Here is an 18,344-nt window from a genome sequence, read left to right on the forward strand (position 1 = left end):
CCTATCATTAAAGACCTCCACCAAAACCAGTGAAACCAGACCCTGAAAAAAATTTACAGAATTTTGCAGTGAGGCAATCAAGTCCGGGAGACTTTGATCTAATGGCTGCCCTCACCTCCTGTAATTCAATAGGTTGGTCTAAAGATGCAGTCTGTGAGTTAGTGAGTTTGGAGAGAGAAGCCTCAGTTAGATATTGATCTATCTCTACGGGTGAGGGACAAGCTTTGGAATAATATAGCTGCTCATAGAAAGATACAAAGCTATCCCTAATTAGTGGGGGGGTCAGTGATCATATCACTCTGCGAATCTCTGAGCATATATAAAAATGATTGTTGCTGCTCAACTTTCAACTGCTGTGCTAACAATCTACTGGCTTTCTTAGCTTCCTCAAAGTATACCCGCTAGGCCATGTGTAAATCATATTGGACCTTATCAGCTCATAATGCGGGAAGCTGCTCCCTAAGAAGAACCAACTGTTTCTGCAGCCGTTTAGAACCCTGGGAGAAAAAAAACTTTGCTCACACTCCTAAATATCCTGCCTCAATTGTCTATCTATCCTATATGTTTCTTCAACGAGATGCCCATTTAATCAAATGTCCCTTTATGTAGGCCTTAAAGCTATCCCAAAGTACCGCCAAGGAGGTTTCCGCCGGCTGATTAATCTGGAAGTATTCCAGGATAACCATAACGTCCTGCCTTAACCCTCATTAAGCAGTAGAGATTCATTAAGCCTCCAAAATTGAAGGGGTTTGTCTGTTTGTGTAAGAGCTGTATCCACACTTACTGGGGCGTGATCAGAAAATGTAATAGTCTATATCCACCCCTTGTTAGCCCAGAGACACACAGCTTGTCAACAAAGATGTAATTTATTCCTGAATAAGTAGCATGTACACGAGAATAAAAATGTATTGAGACCTATGGGGATGGAGAAGTCTTCAAGATCCACCAAGCCCATGTAAAGTCTGTAGAACCTTCCTATCTTGTCTGCGATAATTAGCTTGGCCAGAGGTGTCCAACGAAGGGAACAGGGTTACATTAAAATCCCCCCTATCACCCACTGACAGACCCTCGAACTTTTCTGCTAGATTGAGATAAAAGGATCTTGATTATTATTGGGGGCATATACTGAGACAAAATTATATAAAGCGCCACCCAGATTGATGTGTAGGGCAACAAATCTCCCCTCCAGAACAACAACCTGATCTAGTACCCAGACCTGCAGGTGTTTGGAAATTAGAATAGCGGAACCAGCAATTTTCCTATTGGATTGGGAAGCAAATATTCGGGTAGGGAATTCTCTTGAGGTCAGAAGGCACTCATCACATTTCATAAAGTGTGTCTCCTGAACAAAACAAACAGAAGCTCCCAGTCTCTTTAAGCAAACACTGCCTCTTAAAGGGAGAATTCAATCCATTTACTTTTAGAGAAACTACCTTAAGGAACATCACAAGAGTTCGGTAAGAATAAAGAAAAATCTACATGACGATGGTCCTGATGGATATACGTATCTACCCAAAGCAGTCAAAGGAAAAAAGAAACCCTCCAACCACTCCCTTCCCCCCTCCACCATGCATCATATCTAAATCCCTGAAGGCAAATCAAAGTACCAACAAGGGTTCCGATACAAGGAAGAACCTTCCAACCCCAGGCAAACTTTAAATCCAACCTCAAACACATTATACCTTGCACACCACAAACACTCTTTAACAGCACTACATTCACCATATTCACTCCACTATGAATCTTTCCCTGGTACCAAGAGCACCATAAGCTGGAATTTAAGAATAGTAGTCAATAGAAGCCACAGATAGCTTTACTGTTCCCATTATCAAAGTCAATAGAAATAGAAAAGTCATTTAACTCCAGTCTTCTGAACAGATCTTAGCCTCCCTCTCCCTATATTTACTCGTTGCCTGCGAGGTGTTGAGGCACACACTAGTTGGGGCTTCAAGGCCTTTTCGCCTTCTGTGCCCTAGCCCAAAACTCAGAAAATTTGTTGAGCCATGGCCTGCAATAACATCTTATATGTCTCCCCATTATAGTTGAACTGTAATCCAAAGGGAAATGTCCGCCTATAGTAAACTTGCTCAGAACGAAGCTTAGCTGTAAATTCCCCAAACTCTCTTTGCCACTTTAAAATGATAGGTTAGATATCAGCAGATATGGAAATCTCATAGGTGTCCCACACAAATGACTCTTGCTTTCTTGCTGTGGGGAAAACTGTCTCCTTCAAGGCAAAATTATGGAAGCAAACTACAATTTCTTTGAATACATTGGACCTCCTCGACCCCAGCGCCTGGTGAGCCCATTCAATCTCAATCTGCTGAGGAGGTATTTCAGCCTTTGCCAGGGAAAGAATATGCAAAGCAATCTTTTGCACCACTTCTACATACTCACAGTATTCGGGATCCTCAGGCACCCCTCGTATTCTCAAATTTTGATGCCTGCTGTGATTCTCTAAGTCTTCCACACAGTTCATAAGGTCAGTATGCTTCTGAAATAGATCTGTGAATTGTTTCTCTTGTGTAGCAAGTCCACATGATTGTCCATTCGTTATTCCACCTCTTTAATGCGGTGACCAAAATCCACCAGATCCACATGCAATTCAGCTATTTGACCCCCCAACTCCGAACAAAAAGCTGCACTATCTGCCTTGATCTCTTTGAGACACAGCTTTATGTTCTCCATGTGCAGAGAGTCCGTCTCACATGCAGGTTCAATTGAGGCAGCGGCCAAGTCCTTACTCTCAGGCATAGCAGAAGCGGCCATCTTGTCAACCTCAAGGAGCGACTGACTGCTTCCCAAAAATGCAAAGTCTATCAAATCTGTAAGTCGTTTTTTGCTCATAATCCTGAAAGTCAGTCGCGGTAATGGCGGAATAGAAATCTCTAATGTAATGTAATGTAATACTTCAGTACTTCAAAAAAGTGAGGAGAGGCGCTGATGCAATCAGATTGCCTTGGGTTAGTGAGGAGCCTTGGGCTTAAGCAGCCATTCGGCCCTGTGACGTCACTTCCTCTGCAATGGTGAGATTTAGGTGCAGAAGAAAAGGCATCGATGTGTGCTGACACATTCAATTTTGGTTGGACATACGCACAATAAGTCATGTTTACTGTGAAACCTGTGTGCAACGTGTCTGGCACTCTCCTTCCCATAGTCGCACATTTTCCATGGATAAAATTTGCAAGCCATTAGCTAATGGTGCAGTATTATGCACACGATAGAGCCATACACAGATGTTCAAGTACATGGCTTCTACTAAAAGCCTTTCTGCATTGGCTTACATAAGAACATAAGAATTGCAGCTGCTGGGTCAGACCAGTGGTCCATCGTGCCCAGCAGTCCGCTCACGCAGCGGCCCCCAGGTCAAAGACTAGTGCTCTAAATTAGTCCAGTCTCACCTGCGTACTTTCCAGTTTAGCAGGAACTTGTCCAACTTTGTCTTGAATCCCGGGAGGGTGTTTTCCCCTATAACATACACCAGAAGAGCGTTCCCGTTTTCTACCACTCTCTGGGTGAAGAACTTCCTTATGTTTGTACAGAATCTATCCCCTTTCAACTTTAGAGAGTGCCCTCTCGTTCTCCCTACCTTGGAGAGGGTGAACAATCTGTCTTTATCTGCTAAGTCTATTCCCTTCAGTATTTTGAATGTTTTGGTCATGTCCCCTCTCAGTCTCCTCTTTTCTCTATGTTACAATTCTCAGAAACAGGTTTCTGATGCCCATTTCTACTCAATGTCTTATATTTCATTATCATGACATTCTGTGTTTTTTGTCACTCTGTTCCTTATAGAAATTTTGCTTATGATTTGTCTATATTGCTCTTGTTTCTTAGTAATCTACTACTACTATTTAACATTTCTACCTGCATATAACATCCCAAGAGGACAAATTATGCTCCCGCATCAATATGACTAGATTAGCTCTCAGCCTGGCAGGCACCATGAAGTTAAGTGTAACTTGACACTGTAGAGCACATTTTTGTCTCTTTGGTCCAATGCATTTTTCCTCAAACATATTGCCCCTTCCTCTAGTCTTTGAACAGTAAAACAGTATAGTATCACTATTCATTTTCAGTTGAATTCTGCAGTTAGCAATTAGAACAATTACTATTTATAGTTTTTCAATTTCAATGCTCTCATGTGGTTATTAAATCTCAGTAAAACGGGGTGTTTAGCTATGCTATCAGCCCTATTGAGAAAAGAGTGTTGTTTTAATATATTTAAATTATGAATGTGCATTTAGGTTTTTCCTCCAGTGTCCTTCTAGCAAAGTTGGTCCATTGAGAACTACCGTACTCATAATATGAAACATCTAGTACTCTTAACAACCTAGCTTTCAAAACTTGTCAAAGGGGACCTTAACTTTCGTGCTCTTATACTAACTTCAGCTGCTCACAATATTTTAATATGTTATTTAGTGAATGCAATCGATGCATCATGATGCCCAAAGGCTCTCCAGATCAAAAAGATCTACTGTACATATTGAAACCTGCTTACCCAATCAATACAGCTCAGAACAGGCAAATTAAGAGTGTTTGATATGCATTACTAAATGCCATATAAAGTGGCAATGGAACAAACAGCAGCATGTACAAAACTAGTTTCTGTGTTGTTGACCACAGCTAAAAGAAGCTTTATACAGGAATTTCATATTTCATGATGCCTTTTAAAACAAACTCACAAAGGTGAAACAGAAAAGGTTGATAAGGTGACACATTTAAAGTACCCTTGAAATCTGCAATTCTTTCTATGGTCCTTTTTGAAAGGTTTTGAAACCCACCTTTCACAGCAGTGTATGTATGTGTTAATTTCCTGAAACATCTACCCCTCAAGCTAAGGGACATTCATTTACAACACAAGGCATTATGGGATGGAAACTTGGATTTCCCTGAAGCCAGGCCAGGAAAGACAAATAGGGACCAGGACAATAAACTTTCCAGCAGTCAGCAACTTCACAATGTCAGCAGACAGACTTGTTCACCTCCCCCTCCTGCCATTTCCTCATCTGTTCTGTGAGTTATCCTTAGTAAGCCATTTCCACATACAACACTAAAAATTAATTTAATGAGAAGTGATACAACTGGATCAATGTTAACATGTTCTACACAAAAAAGGATTTACAGAATTACGTTTGAAAGGGTGACGCTACCCATAACAGCATACATTGAAGAAAGGTTCCACTATTTTTATTTGCAACCATTGCTATAAAAGTAATGGATATTATTTGGGAATTTTAGAGGACATGTGCCTTTCAATAAGCAACTAACATGTGTTATCAGTACTAAGCATGAGTTTGCATTAAAAAATTAGAAGCTTGTTTATAGAATTTTAAATCATTTAAATAAGGTTAATCTTGTAACTGGAAACCAAACTAGAAGGAATGCAAAGGTCAACTAAGTTCATCGCCCATCAGGCAGTTTGCATTTCCAAAACATTCAGGATGCAATGGGAGACTTAATATATCTCAAGCAAGTCCTCTGAAGGACAACAAAAGCAGAACAGAATGGGTGTTCTGTGCACTGCCCCTCTAGTCTTTGTACTCAAATAATGCTTTGAAAGCTGCTTTCCAGAAGGGAAGGGATGGTTTTCTGACTGATTTATAAACCCACATATGAAGAAAGTTTGTATTTCCCACTTGATTAAACAGATTTGGTCTTTAAAGTTCCCATCAGAAATTTAGAGGTTAGAAACACCTCAAACTTGTGGGTATTAAATCTGAGTTGAAAAACAATACCTAAGCAAGCCTTCCTCATAAACTGAAGTTATCTTATGGGTTCCTTTTATGAAGGTGTGCTAGCGTTTTTAGCACGTGCTACAATGCCGCACGCGCTAACCCCATACTAACGCCAGCTCTATGGAGGCATTAGCATCTAGTGCGCGTATCATTGTAGCGTATGCTAAAACCGCTAGCGCACCTTCGTAAAAGGAGTCCTATGTTTTATTAAAACTTAACATACCACCTAATCTACCAAGAACTACCCTACATAGTTTACGTATATAAGACATAAAAGAAATACAATAACCTACAAACAGAGCTGTACTAATTCCTTCTTGGAGTTGTCATTTCTCCTTTGGAGCTTATCCTTAGGTTTTTCATTCTCATCACAATAATTTTATTTATTTGGGTTTGGCTCACAAATTTTGGGATGCCTCTAATGTAAGACTGCACCTGAGACAATGGAGTTAAATGACTTGCTCAAGATCACAAGGCATCTTCTGTCATGTATTTTACATATTCCTGCAATAAGCAACATCTGTTCTATTCTTAGAAATCAGCTTGTACAGACATTGAAATTTAGAGAAACCAGAGGGCACATCCTCTCTTCTCAAAACTATGGGCTCCTTTTACGAAGCCGCGTTAGCGGTTTAACGCGCATAATTGTGCGCGCTAAACTGCCGGCCACGCTAGACGCCAACGCCAGCATTGAGCTGGCGTTAGTTCTAGCCATGTAGCGTGGGTTTAGCGCGTGCTAAAAAGATGCGTGCGCTAAACCGCTAACGTGGCTTCGTAAAAGGAGCCCTATGGCAATATATACAGCACCCTTTTTAAAAACATTTTTAAAAGTAACCAATTCAAAGCAATAGTCAATATATACAAAGAAGAAATGGAACAAAATGAGAGGCTGTTATTCTTACCTTGGATGAATTTCTTCAGTAAGACAGCAAATAAATTTTTTAAAATAAATTGAGATAGCCAAATCACTGTTGTGTGAATATTGAGGTGGGTCCAGTCAAGATAGCTTTTTAAATTTTAAAATATATTTTAATTGACATGTTTTTTATTTGATTAACAAGCGTTTGGCTGCACAAGCGTGCTGATCATGTTATTTGCAATCTTATATTCCGCTCAATCCTTGCAAATCAGAGTTCTAAGTGGGTTGCAAGCAGCATATCACTACATAGAATCATATATGCTACACTGAATTAGACATGCTACATAAAATTATACCTGTAATGTAAGATAAGGTATCTAAAACAATAAGCAACCACCAACATTGTCATTCTATTGAGTAAACATTTATTACAAAGTCTAAGGGCTCCTTTTACTAAGGTGCGCTAGCATTTTTAGCGCACGCAGGACGTTACCGCGTGCTACACAGCTAGAACTAACGCCAGCTCAATGCTGGCGCTAAGGTCTACGTGTGCGGCAATGTAGCGCATGCTATTCCATGCGTTAAAGCCCTAGCGCACCTTAGTAAAAGGAGCCCTAAGTCTCCTCAGGCCATGTGGAACATCAGAATGACACAAATATTGCTCCATTTGGTTTGACTACATTGTGAGGGTGACTCACTGTACAGATAAGTTTGACATGCTTGTTAAGTTTCTCTACCATTTTTTGGGACAGATATATTTTATGTTAATTGTATTGTATTGTAAAATCTTGCCCAATTTCTCCTGTTGACACCCCCCCCCACATCCCCCTGAAAGTTTGCCAGCAGGAGGGATGCCTAGTCCATCCTGCCAGATACCCCTACCCCCCCAAAGGAAGCCCACCCAGACCTCCCAAGCCCACTCCCACCGTACCCCCCACCCCCATCCGGAGCCCCTGAGTCCACCCCCTAACCTTTTTTAGATGGCCAGATGGATGGGCCCTTCATGTGTCTGGCCGACAGGCCCACCTTCAATGGAATAGCCCCTTCCTGGTGTACCTCCTGTAGGAGGGGCCTTAGGCACCTGGGCCAACCAGAATCTTAGGCCAGCCTCCCAGTGGTCTAAGATTCTGATTAACCAGATCCCTTAGCTCCCCCCCCCCATAAGAGGTCTTGTTTTGGGTGTTTGGGACTTGGGCAAATTTTTGTTCGGGAATAGGGCTTAAAGATAGATGTAGTGGCGGTCTGGGCGATTAAACACCTGAACGTACAGATAGACCATTCTCGAAAAAAAACAACACATTTTGGACTTTTTTTTTGAGAATGGACATTTCCCTGCTGCCTACTTTGGGTGCCTAGCGCCTTAGGTCAAAAAGGGACTTAGATTTTTCACGTATGTTTAACCTGTAACCCATTCTGAGCTCTTTGGGGACAACGGAATAGAAAACGAATTAAATAAATAAATGTTGGACTATATTTTGACTAGACAAAAACAATTGGCAATAACTTTTAACTCCCAATAAGAACAGACACCTGCATCTGCTAATAAGACATCAGTATGGGCACAACCAACCTTTCAAGCAACATTTGGCCCCGAGCAGGAACTCATGGATGACTATCATCAGACAAAAAGTCTAAAAGCTCTGCCCTGTACATCATTATGTCCTGAAAACTCCAAATATCAATGGAAAGAGTAACTGAAAAAACGCTCGGTGAAGATTCAAACCGGGAGGATTGGTTTAGTGGTACAAAAAATCATTGAAAAGCTATGACCGTTGATACAGTTCAACTTAGCTGAGTCCCATCAAATTTCTGTCGCCACTCTATCATCCATGAGTTCCTGCCTGGGGCCAAATGTTGCTTGAAGGGTTGATTGTGCCTGTACTGATGTCTTATCAACATTTAATTAACATTTGGTTGCTGGTGTCTGTTCATATCGGGAGTTCAAAGTTATTGCCAATTGGTTTTGTCTAGTTATCTTTATTATTGGCAGTTTTTCTGGTTCTTTTGAGGACTATATTTTGAGCATGGGACATTTAAAGGTGCCAGTAGATATATATTTTTTAGGCTTGCTTTTCTGAAGTAGGCTCTGAAAACAGTATATAGCTATTCCAGATGCTGCATTATATTCTTTAATTTGTAATTTTTCAATTTGTATTTCTTAGATTTTCATTACTTTTTATTCTTTAGCCCCCCACCCCCTTTTATCTAGCCTTGTTAAGGTTTTTTATCGCCAGCTGTAGCGGTAAAAGCTCCGATGCTCATAGGAATTCTATGAGTGTCAGAGTTTTTACTTCCACAGCTGGCGATAAAAAACCCTAACGCAGCTTGATAAATGGGGGGATAGGTTAAATTTTTAGGGCTGTATTTTGATTAAAATGTATAATCATGATTAATCACAAGATTAAAGTTATGTTTTGGGGGGGTTTCTACTGCATCTCTTTTTAACACTGGGCAATGAAGGGTTAAGGGACTTGACCAGAGTCACAAAGGAGCAGCAGTGGGAACAATATATAATTTCTTGGTTAATCATGATTAAAACTTTAATCAAAATGCAGTCAAATTTGGCCAATTCAATTTTTTGTGCGGGCACAGGCACCAGTGATTTTTATGATCCTATGACTAACAATTTAGGGCTCCTTTAACAATGCTGCAGTAGCAATTCCTTCGCATCAAATGCACCGAAGCCCAATCAATTCCTATGGGCTTCGGTGCATTTGTCATGAGGGACTTGCCACCACGGCTTTGTAAAAGGAGCCACTAGAGCAGAGCAATAGCCTCAGTTCCATGTCTGATGATCTCTAACAACCATTTGGTAGGAGCAAAGGACAATCATCATTGGTACAAATCAGAAAGCATCCCTTTTGTATATTGAAATAATCAAACAATTCTATAGGATTAATCTGCATACAAACAGCACAATGTCTACTCCTGGAGGAATTCTATGCAATCACACATTGTAGAATTTGCCTCTTGTTGCATAGAGTTGTGGAGCTGATGCTGAAATTCAACTGGTGCTGCAGCTTTCCTGCACCATACAGCTCTTGCTTAGGGTTACCAGACATCCGGATTTTTAGAGGACTGTTCAGTCGTCTGGATGGCTTTTCAAAATAGAGAGTTGTGCGGGGACAGAAATCCCACCCATCCCCGCCAGGATCCTCTCCATCCCCACCCATCCCCGGCAGGATCCTCTTCGTCCCCACCCATCCCCGTAAGGAATTACCTCCATCCCCGCCCGTCCCCATAAAAAGCAGCAATTACTTCTGACAGGATCATCAATTCCACTGTTTCTTTTGTGTTTCCGCTGCTGTTTTCCTTGTGGAATCTCTTTGGTGGAACCCTTTTTTTGTTTTCTGGTCAGGTAATTAACTTATAAACCCCCTCTTTTACTAAGGCTGACGTGTCCATTATATTATATGGATGAACCCTGCTTCCAAAGCCTTCCATCCCCATGGGAGTCCCGTTGGCTAAAGGGGGGTCCCCGTGGGAGTCCCGTGGGCCAGAGGGGGGTCCCCGTGGGAGTCCCGTGGGTTAGGGGGGATTCCCACGGGATTCCCGCGATCCCTGTTCCCGTGCAGACCTCTATTTCAAAACCCGGCACTTTGTCTGGGTTTTGAAAAGCTTTGAGTTTGGGGTTGCATCTGGAGGGCATCTGCACATGCACGGATGCAACACAGCCATGTGCACATGCGTGTGATGTCACCGTGTCACATCTGATCGTGCGCAAATACCCTCCAGATGCAGCTCAAAGAGACGAGAGGTTTGTGTAGGGTTGGGGCTGGGGGACGGAATGAGATGGGGCTTTGGGTGGGGCAGGGCCAGAGATGGAATGGGGCAGGGCCGCAAATCCTCTTTTTGCCCAGCAAAAATCTGGCAACCCTACTCTTGCAGATTCTGTTAACATAGCCCTGAAGTTCTGTTATTGCAAATCTTTGAAAACAGCACAGGATTACAAGTACTAAGCTGATCACAGGCTGCAAGAACCACAAGGCACAACAACGCCATGACACCAGCTGAATTTAATCGACAACTGCAAGCAAGTGTTGGGAGGTAAGCTAGACAGACCACTTTTCCACTTTGTAACCAAGTTCACCATAATGTTGGCCAGGAGCCCATAGCCATAAATAGAAAAATTCTCTCTTACCCCCAGGATCTTAGGAAGAAGGGATTATCTTCGAAAGCTAATCAAACTACATTGTTAGTCCAATAAAAAAGGTATTTTTCCCCTTTATTTCTACATATTACCCCAGGAACAGCAAATCGGGAACAGCTGGGTGGGAGACTTAGTGTGAAAGAAAAATGGCTAAGGGACTCTGGGGAGGAAGCAATGGATAATAGAACTCATTAATGCAAGAGAGGAGATGGGAGCATGAAGAGCTAAGAACACTGAGGAAAAGAGGGGGGAAATGAGCTGCAAGAAGAGAGGAGAAGAGCAGATTGTGGACAATAGGGAGCAAGGGGACATTTGTAGAATGGGAGATGACATAGGGGGTGAGGATATATAGTGAGGGAGGGCAAAGAATATTTGGGAAGGCAAGGGATAAAGGGCTTTTTGGGGGGGAGGGAGCAGAGATGAGCTGAGAGAATGTTGCAAGGGAACGTGGAGGAGAGGGGAGAACATTGAATGGGGTGAGCTCATAGAAAAAGGATTATAGGATGTGTGCAGAGAGAACAGTTACCTACCTCCTTATGGTTAGAGTGTTAGGATTTTTTTTTTAAGAATTATTTGGTAATCTGCAGAACAGAAGAGCAATTGTGGTAGCACTAATTTTTTCAGCTGTTGACATCTGTAGCAACAACTACTAACACTACTGTGTTGCCTCAAATATTGGCAGCTGCAAGAAGTTAGCACTGTCTGCAGCTCAGAGCTCCCCTGGGCTCAGTGAAGTGCTGAAATAAAAACCAGCAGCTGTAGCTCCAGTGCACTATTAAAGTACTCTGAGAGAAGATCTGCACCAAAAGCTTTAAAATAATACATCTTTGATTAAGAACTTTTCCGTTTAGAAGTTTAAATTAATTAACTTAAATTAATTAATTAACTTTTGACAAGCATGGTAGGCAAACATTTGCAGAGCTTTAAATTACTGTGTGCAGAATTTTGGAGCAGTTTACACATACAAATTTGAATATCAGGAAAAGGAACAGAAGTACATAATTCATAGGATACTGAAAGGGTAGTATACGAGGGTTGATTTTGAAGGTTGTCTGAGGAGTGTGGGAGATAATTATTTATTTATTTTTATTGCTGGTTGGTTGATAGTGCTGGTTAATTGAATACCGGTTAACTAGGATTCTACTGTATATTAGATTTCCAGTGTTGGTGCATTTTCAAGAAAAAAAGAATAGTTGTCATGACTCAACAATCCTGATTGCTTCTGGGAGGTCATTTTAGGTTTCTACTCTTGTTAGCATGGAATGGAAGATTCGCTTTTAGTGGAGGTTCTTTGTGGATGGCAGGTTTAGTTGAATTCTGTTAAGGATTCTTCAGGATGTTGACCAGGCTGTTGAGAATAGCTGGATGAGGGGAGCAGCTGAATTTCCATGCAGTATGTGGTGTAAGGTGCATGATATTTTGAAGTTTATCCGGGATGATATTGGAAGCCAGTGTAGGTTGATGAAGGTTGAGATTGAATCATATTTCTTTAGTTTGAAGATCAGTCTAACATCTGTGTTCTAGATGTGCTGCATTTTGTGGATAAGAGTGGTGTTAATGTCTCAGTTGGCGTAGTTGCAATAGTCTAGTTGAGGCAAAACTATCATCTGGACAATCAGATCATAATGCTGTGGGTGAAAGTATTGCCTTGTGAGACGCAGTTGTCACATAGCATAGATGGTCTTTTTCCGAAGATTATTGATTTGTGGTTCCATTGTGAGAGTGTCATCTAGGAAACATCCGAGCACTTTGGTGGATTTCTCCATTGTGAGGATGATGCCAGATGGAAGGATGATGTTAGTCATAATGTTCTGTTGTATGGTATGAAACAAATGGCTTTGGTTTTGGTGGCGTTCCGTTTTAATTTGTTGATTGTTGCCCAGGTTTGGATATTTTCTGTTTGAGATTTTTTTGGCGATGTTATGCTGATTATAGGTTATGGGAATGAGGATTAGAATGGTATCAGCTTAGGACAGTATGAATAAATTAAATAGGATTGGTGATAATGGGGAGCCTTGTGGCATCACCCACTATTTTGGAGCTTCAAGTTTTGCAGAGAGCTGTTGGTGCTGCCTTCTACTGAATCTTCATGCACAATTTTGAGTTTGAGCTGGAATTTCTGGGTTGAACCCAAATTCAGTTGCAATTTATCGGGGGAGGGTATGACCCAATTTTTTAACAGACTATAGGTGACAAGACAGCAGTTGGATAGCCAAACCTATCATTTTGGGTGGGCCTACAGTTAGGATGAGTGGGCCTTCCAAAATTCCCTCCAACCTTGACCTCTATTTTTCTCCTATTCTAGATCCAGCATTAGCGCCCCTCCTATGGCCTGGTAGCTCCACCCTGGGTCTATCTCAGCATCTTTGCTGGCACAGCAGCAACGCACTTCTGTTACCTATGCTGGCCTCGCAGGCTTCCCTCTGCTGCATCTAGAAAACAGAAATGACATTAGCAAGGACAGAACTTGGCAGAGGGAAGCTGCGAGGCTGGCGCAGGCAGTGGAGGATGTGTCTTTGCTGTGCCAGCAAAGATGCTGATGTAGATCAGAGGGGGAGCTTCCAGGACATAGCAGGAGAATGCCACTGAACTATTTTGGTGGACCATTCAGGGTGGGCCTGTGCCCATCCAAGCCATTACAGATGACAAATATGTTTCAAGCAATGGTAATAAAAATGAAACTCTGCATTGCTATCCCACTTCCTCTTCCCCTCAAAAATGTGTTTCTGCTGAATCATTTCCTACCGCCAGGCTACCCAGATTATCAAAATGGTAGGAAGGGGAAGGACATAGTCATAAAGGGCTAAATGGTGAACTGGAGAGTTTCAAAGCAAAGAGGGTAGTGAAAATAAAGGCAATAGGAGAGATCGGGGGGGGGGGGGGCTGCTGATGCAAAAAAAAAAAAAAAAAAAAGTGACAGCAAAGGGAGGAGGGCTGGAAGTACAAGGAGGGAAGAGAAAAACAGTAGGGAAGCAGAGAGGCCAGATTGGGGTAAAGGAAAGAACAAAAGATAAAAGTAAACGTAAATGAATAGATAAAGAAGAGGAGAAAATAAAACAGAACTCCCCTCCCCCAGGGATTAGGACTAAAATAGCAGCAACCTGGAGTTGTAGAGGAAAGACAGGATATAAACTGAATAGAGTATTGTAAAAATTGTCCAGAAAGATAAGACACAAAACAATACAAAAGCAAATTTAAATTTAAAAAAAAACCCAGAACAAAAAAAAAATATGAAAATGAGAAAAAAATAAATAAAACCAAGAAAAAAATATTTTATTTTATTTCAAATGGTGTATGAATAAAGTATTTTTCTTAATTTTATTGAAATAGCTTATTTTAAAAATGACTGTATTATTAGTAACAGTAATCGTGCATACCCAAATATTACTGTGACACATCAAATATGGATACCACAATGAAAGCCTGACATTAAAATAAAGCCTTACCAGATTGTATTCACTTAAATTAATCTAGTCTTTAAAAGAGGCATGGGGGGTTACCTACAGTGACAATTAACAACCTTAATCATTGTAATGGGCAGACTGGATGGGTCACTTTTATGTGTACCTATCATTTACTTTGTTACTATCAACTGACACAATAGGGTTTCTAGCTACCTATCCCTCTTTCCAAATATTGTGTATGGAAGTGAAAAAAACTCCAACATTCACAAAAGTGTTTTACTCGCCCTGAACACAAGTTTGGATAAAACACCTAATCAAGCTAAAATTTCAAAGGCAGTTTAAACAACCTTGAAATGGCATATACCAAAACTTACACAACGATCCAGCAAAAGTCACAACAAGCCATTATGTTGTTGGAAAACGCCTACATGGTGCTCCAGCGGCCAGCCCCCAGTCTGCCTGTAAAAACACAATCCCAGAAGACGCGTTATCAGATGAAAGGTAGAGCAAACACTGGGCTGAGCCGACTTCGTTGTAAGGCAGCCTCCTCTTCCGGGGCTGCATTTGACTAAAAACAAGGAAGAGTGCCGGTACCTCGGCCGCCCGCCCGCCACTGACTCGCGTTTTGGATTCGAGCGGGGCGGGAAAGAAGGGCGGCGGGGGAGCGCGCGCGCGCGCCGACACCTGCGCTCCACAGACCCTTTCAGCAGAACGCGGGGAGCTCGAGCCTCCCCCCTCCCCCTCTGCTGTTGCCTTGCAGGGTCGCGAGCGGCTACATGGCTGGGCTGCTGCTACTCTCGAGGAAGAGCGCGCGGGCCGGCGCGGGCTCCGTGCAGAGCTGAGGAGAGCGAAGCGGAGCCCCCCGATGGGGGGAAGGGAGACTCCCGAAGCTCTTACTGCCGCCCTTTGCCTTTGAGGATGGTAAGCGTCAACTGCTCGTCGGAGTCGGACTCCTTCAAGTACACCCTGTACGGCTGCGTTTTCAGCATGGTGTTCGTCTTGGGGCTGATCGCCAACTGCGTCGCCATGTACATCTTCGTCTGCACGCTGAAAGTGCGCAACGAAACCACCACGTACATGATCAACTTGGCCATCTCGGACCTGCTCTTCGTTTTCACGTTGCCCTTCCGGATCTTCTACTTCGTGGCCCGGCACTGGCCGTTCGGGGACACGCTGTGCACGATCTCGGTCACTTTGTTCTACACCAACATGTACGGCAGCATTCTGTTCCTGACTTGCATTAGCGTGGACCGCTTTTTGGCCATCGTGCACCCCTTTCGCTCCAAGACCATTCGGACGAAAAAAAAGGCCAAGATCATTTGCCTTTTGGTCTGGCTCACGGTGATCGCGGGCAGCGCGCCCGCGGCCACCTTCCGCTCCACCAATTCCGCCAAAAAGGACAACCGCACGGAGACCTGCTTCGAGAACTTCTCCAACGACACATGGCAGACGCACATTTCCAAGATCGTGATCTTCATCGAGACGGTTGGATTTCTTATTCCGCTCATCTTAAATGTGTTCTGCTCCACCATGGTGTTAAAGACGCTGAAGAAGCCCGTGACGCTGAGTCGGAGCAAACTAAACAAAGCGAAAGTGCTGAAAATGATTTTCGTGCATTTGCTAATATTTTGCTTCTGTTTTGTGCCATATAACGTCAACTTGGTGCTGTATTCGCTCATGAGGACACAGGCACTAAGCAACTGCCTCCTGATAACTGTTGTGCGGACTATGTATCCCATCACTTTGTGCATTGCAGTATCAAACTGTTGCTTTGACCCTATCATTTATTATTTCACCTCGGAAACTATACAAAATTCTATAAAAAAGAAAAACTGGTCAAACAGGAGAAAGGATTCCAGATTTTCAGATACTCTGCCCTCGGAAAACTTTATTCAGCATAACTTACAAACCTTAAAAGCAAAAATATTTGATAATGAATCGACTATATAAACATAATAGGAAATGTAATCTTCTGGTCTAGAGTTACCAGGCGCTTGTGAAGCACAAATATTTTTCAACCATGAATGTGAGTTTTAGGTAACTGCTGTTTGGCTAGCTCTAAGGACTATTTAAAGTTACATAGTGCTCTTGGTTGTTGTTTTATTATTTTTATTTTAACTGAGACTTTAGAACAAAGGAAAATAAGCATTTTGAGTATTTAAAAATATACATTTTATCTTTAGATATATTGTCTTTTCAACTTGGACGATGTAGTTTTCCTCCTAAGGGCCAGTTTGGGTCTCAGATCTGTTACAATTGTACTTTACAACTAGAAAAGGACACAAAGGCCCCAATTCTATAAAATCTGCCTAAAGTTAGGTGCCCATTATAGAATCATGCTTTGATGATGTTCAGTATCTTAACATTTAGGCGTCCTCAATTTATGCCAGGATTTTCTTTGTCTAAAGAGCCAATATCAGAACCCAACAGTAACTAATTCACAAAGAGGGGCCTAACTCAAAGAAAACCCCCATTGTCTGCCCCGACCACACCCACTTTTAGTGTAGGTGCTTTGGACTATGCCTATTTTTTTTTTTTTTTTACAGAATTGAGTTTTCTGATTTAGGCACCTAACTTTCAATTAAGTCCAATTAAAGCTGGTTGTTAGATATTAATTGCCACTATAGGCACTGATTAGGTGCCCTTGGCAACGTCTAACTTTAGAGGGACTTTATAGAATCAGAGCCAGAATTCATACAACACAATTTCTGATTTTCATGTGGTTAAACATGAATCACTTGCCCTTTGTAGGAGTTTTGTTTACAAAGAATTTTTTTGTTAAACAGTTATAATACATCCTTCTTGCAGAAGGCATAAGGAAAGTTAGTATATTACTGAAAATAAAGCTATTATTATTCCAAAATATCAATTGAAGATATAAACTTTCAGTGTGAAGCAATAGGTTTGATGTTGATGGACAAAGGGCTAGATTCACTAAGGACACCGATCGTGTCCCAACCAGTTTGCGACCCGATTTTCCTCTGACCCGATTCACTAACCTCTGTGCCGATCATCCTCCGATACTAATCTGCGCATGCAAATAAGGGGGGGGGGAAACGGTATGCAAATGTAGATAGGCAGCAATTCACTAAAAAAAAAAAGGGACACCGACTGGGCTGGCCGATCCCAAAACAGACGACTGCTGAAGACCAGTCGGCTCACATCCTTTCCACTGTCCTGCACATAAAAACTCTTATCTGGTCTCCTCTCCATTCTGAGTAGGAATCAAAAGATACTTTTACATTGTCAGCAAACTGCTCATTCTCCAGAATCAGGGGTAGGGAACTCTGGTCCTCGAGAGCCATACTCCAGTCAGGTTTTCAGGATTTCCCCAATGAATATGCATGAGATCTATTTCCATGCACTGCTTTCAAAGCATATTCATTGGGGGAAATCCTGAAAACCCGACTGGAATACGGCTCTTGAGGACCGGAGTTCCCTACCCCTGCTCCAGATAAATCAATTAATGTGATACAGAGCCGAGGATTGTTTTCTCACTTTCTTGTTTTAATTTCTGCCCTGCCTTCAGTAAAATGCTTTAATGCCACTATTCATGGGGAAGGGCGGCAGGAGAGTCGGGCCAGCATGGGCTCGCAGGAGAAGAAGCAAATCAGCCACCGGGATTTGGGGCACAAATGCATTTTACTCTCCCGTGTCCCAGACTAGCCTGCCCTTCCCCGCAGTGCTGCCCCGCTTTAAACCCATGGGTTAAAACCACGGGCTCGCACTGCTGGGAAGGGCAGGCTAGCCTGGGACACGGGAGAGTAAATGGGCTCGCAAAAAGTTTCAGCTCGTGAAAAATCGTGAAAAAGGACTCCCCCCCAACCCTAACGCACGCTCGGGCAGCTCAACAGTGGCGGTTTCAAATGCCTCCCAAGTCAAAAAAGTTTGCAGCTCTGGTAAGCATGCGCAGACCATCTACAGGCAAAGAAGATGGTCTGCGCATTCTTCAGGATCACTCATTAGCGATCCGTTTGGTTGGTGGGGGGCGTTCCTCTGATCGCCCCCATTTGCATGCTGACCCGTTGTGGCTCAGTCGGCAGGCCACGGATCGGGCAGGTTAGTGAATCTAGCCCAAAGTACTGAGGGACGACACGTTTATCAAGTCTGGTCTTATCAAACTTCATGGGGAGGCAGAGGAGTTAACTGATTAACAATCTTACTGCACTGTTTGCTAGCTAGATTCCTCAGATTAT

At 42.4% G+C, this 18,344-nt stretch overlaps 2 protein-coding genes across 3 annotated transcripts in view; one reads left to right on the forward strand and one right to left on the reverse strand.

Annotated features, from left to right (window-relative positions):
• RB1 (RB transcriptional corepressor 1) overlaps positions 1-18,344 on the reverse strand; it is a 382,409-nt gene that overhangs the window by 153,991 nt on the left and 210,074 nt on the right. The gene's annotated exons all lie outside the window — the stretch shown is intronic.
• LPAR6 (lysophosphatidic acid receptor 6) lies at positions 14,594-17,187 on the forward strand. Its single transcript, XM_033948119.1, has one exon. It carries the CDS (start codon positions 15,067-15,069, stop codon positions 16,096-16,098), a length of 1,032 nt encoding a protein of 343 aa, XP_033804010.1. The 5' UTR covers positions 14,594-15,066; the 3' UTR covers positions 16,099-17,187.

This window comes from Geotrypetes seraphini, chromosome 6 (genome assembly GCF_902459505.1).
Source record: "Geotrypetes seraphini chromosome 6, aGeoSer1.1, whole genome shotgun sequence".
Lineage (NCBI taxonomy): Eukaryota > Metazoa > Chordata > Amphibia > Gymnophiona > Dermophiidae > Geotrypetes > Geotrypetes seraphini.

Bases quoted from the DNA above. Each gene is read 5' to 3' on its own strand.
- LPAR6 (XM_033948119.1), top strand. From the start codon at position 15,067: ATGGTAAGCGTCAACTGCTCGTCGGAGTCGGACTCCTTCAAGTACACC.